Source organism: Eimeria tenella, genomic scaffold (assembly GCF_000499545.2).
Source record: "Eimeria tenella Houghton genomic scaffold, Eth_scaff124, whole genome shotgun sequence".
In the NCBI taxonomy this organism is placed as follows: domain Eukaryota; phylum Apicomplexa; class Conoidasida; order Eucoccidiorida; family Eimeriidae; genus Eimeria; species Eimeria tenella.
Genome location: NW_013541492.1, coordinates 79,342 through 81,612, shown reverse-complemented (window position 1 = coordinate 81,612; position 2,271 = coordinate 79,342). Strand labels below are relative to the sequence as shown.

General features: G+C 49.0%; 1 protein-coding gene across 1 annotated transcript; it reads right to left on the bottom strand.

Annotated features, from left to right (window-relative positions):
• Positions 1 to 31: 31 nt before the first annotated feature.
• Positions 32 to 622, bottom strand: ETH_00016665 (UPF0101 protein CGI-137, putative; the record flags this gene model as incomplete). Its single annotated transcript, XM_013373208.1, has 1 exon — positions 32 to 622. The coding sequence occupies one exon, from the start codon at positions 620 to 622 to the stop codon at positions 32 to 34; it is 591 nt and encodes a 196-aa protein (XP_013228662.1).
• Positions 623 to 2,271: the final 1,649 nt, after the last annotated feature.

The window sequence follows — 2,271 nt, the reverse complement described above, 5'->3', positions numbered from 1 at the left end:
GGCCCCCGGGGCCCCCGGGGCCCCCGGGGCCCTAGTTCTGGGCGCTTCGAGGCTCAAGGAGGCGCTGGTAGGCCTGCTTGATGGTCTGGAGGTTGCGGTGGAAGTCGTGGATGTCGTTGCTGGGGAGCTGCTGCACGTTGGGGGCCCCAAAGGCCTCGCGGGCCTCGTCCAAAAGGACTTGGAAAATTTCGGCCTGCAAGTTTTGCTGGATCTTCGCGGGCGGGTACAGCCGCGCCTGCAGGCGGTCGTAGAGCACTTCCGTGTCGGCCCGCAGCACAAACACCAGCCCGAACCAGCTCCGCCGCATGCAGCAGCAGCTGTGGAAGTCCACCACGAGGCCCCCGGGGCCCCCCGGGGCCCCGGGGGCCCCGGGGGCCCCGGGGGCCTCGGGGGCCTCGGGGGCGGGGGGGGCGAGCAGCTCGCTGAGGCGCTGCTCCAGGAGCTCCTCGTCGAAGACGCTGCAGTCGAGCTCTTCGTCCCACGCGGTGTACAGACACTCCTTCTTTATCAGCTCGCCCACGTTCAGGTGCTGCAGGCCCAGCTCCTGCGCCAGCTGCGCACTCAGGCTGCTTTTTCCGACCCCGGGGGTGCCGGTCACCAGGATGTTGGGCCGCCGCGCCATTCCGCGCCCAAGTCGCCGCTCTTTCCCTTCCAAGTCCCTATTTCCGTCTTAATTCTCTCTTTCGCCTCTTTTTGCTCCGATTCCGGGAAAAAAACGGACAAAAACACCCCCAAACGCCCCCGCACCCCCACGCCGCCGCCAACGCGCTGCCGCCGCAGCAAGCAGGAGCAGAGCGCCCTCCCGACTTCCCTCTTCCGGAAATGCAAGTGTTTTCCGATTCGCTTTCTCGAATTCAAATTCTTCCTGAAAACGGCGCGGCCAGACGCGCCCGAAGACCCCGCGCAGCTGCTGCATGCATGCACACCTGAACGAGGCGCCACTCGGAAAACCGCGCCGCCCGGAACTTTCCAATTAACTCCAAACTCCCTACTGCTCGAATTTCACTAACTCACAGAGACTCTCAAAGAAAATGCAGCTTTCTTGCAATACAAGCCGCAGCCGAGGCCGCACTGCTAGCCCGCGAGTTCACGTGGACTGTACGTACATCTCGAAACACTGTGAAACCCTTGCGGCTCGCTGGAATTTTCGGATAGCGAAAAAAATTAAAAATTTGAAACTAAGTGGGGCTGTGGAGCTGAAATGTTGAAATTGGTGGCGTTTTGTTTCATATTTCCCGTAGTTTCCGCTGAAAATGGAGTGGAAACTCGTTTACTTGAAGCGCAGAAACCCCCGAACTTGGAAAACTTGAACGCGGAAGAAAGCGAAGCAGCTGCAGCTTTGTGGGCTTCTTTCGCGGATCTTAAAAGAGTTCACGAGGTTTGCATTTAATTTGTTTTTGCATTTTCAGTCTTTTCCACTTTTTCGCGTTTTTCGCAAGAAATTCAAAGAAGCTTTCGACTTGTCGCAGACCATGTTCGACGAAGTCATCGGAAGTGAAGACAGAAACAGCCGTTTCCTGCAAACCAAAAGCCACTCTCGAAATCCCGTCGACACAGAAAAAATAAGGTGAAAAAAACAATTAAAAAGAAAAAGAAATTAAACGAAATTAATTCTTTTTCTTTAATCAAAGTTTCCCACTTGCACAAAATTCAGAAGAGGCGCCTACGCGACGCAGCAGCCGCGGACTCCCCCCGAGATGCAAGTCCGCATATTCGTCAGTTTTCAGTTATCTTAAATTCATTTATTTTGTTTGTTTTATTTTATTTATTTTATTTATTTACTCTATTTGTTTATTTTGTTTTTTATTTTTTTGTTTTTATTTTCAAAAAGGATGGGGTAGACGAAGAGGCCCGCGAGCAGGCGGCGACAGAGGAGAGCCAGCAGGTGAACTCTGACTTAATTCAATTACTTTTTATTTTTTATTTTTTATTTATTTTATTTCTTTTTTAATTTTATTTTATTTCCTTTTATTTTATTTTTATTTTTTATTTCTTTTTACACTCTTCAGGCTCTAGCCGCTCGAATTCGCGACAGCGTGGAGGTGAAATAAAGGATAATAATAAATCAAATAAAACAAAAAAAGAAACTAAAAAATAAAATAATAAAATAAAATTAAAAAGATAAAATGAAAAATAAATTTAAAATGAAATAAATGAATTTTTGAAATGCATTTTTCTCTTCAGGAAGAAATCGAAGAAATGGAAAAGGAGGGCCCCACAGCTGTCCGTGCGTTTGTCTTTGCTAAACATAACAAATTAAATTAAATTAAA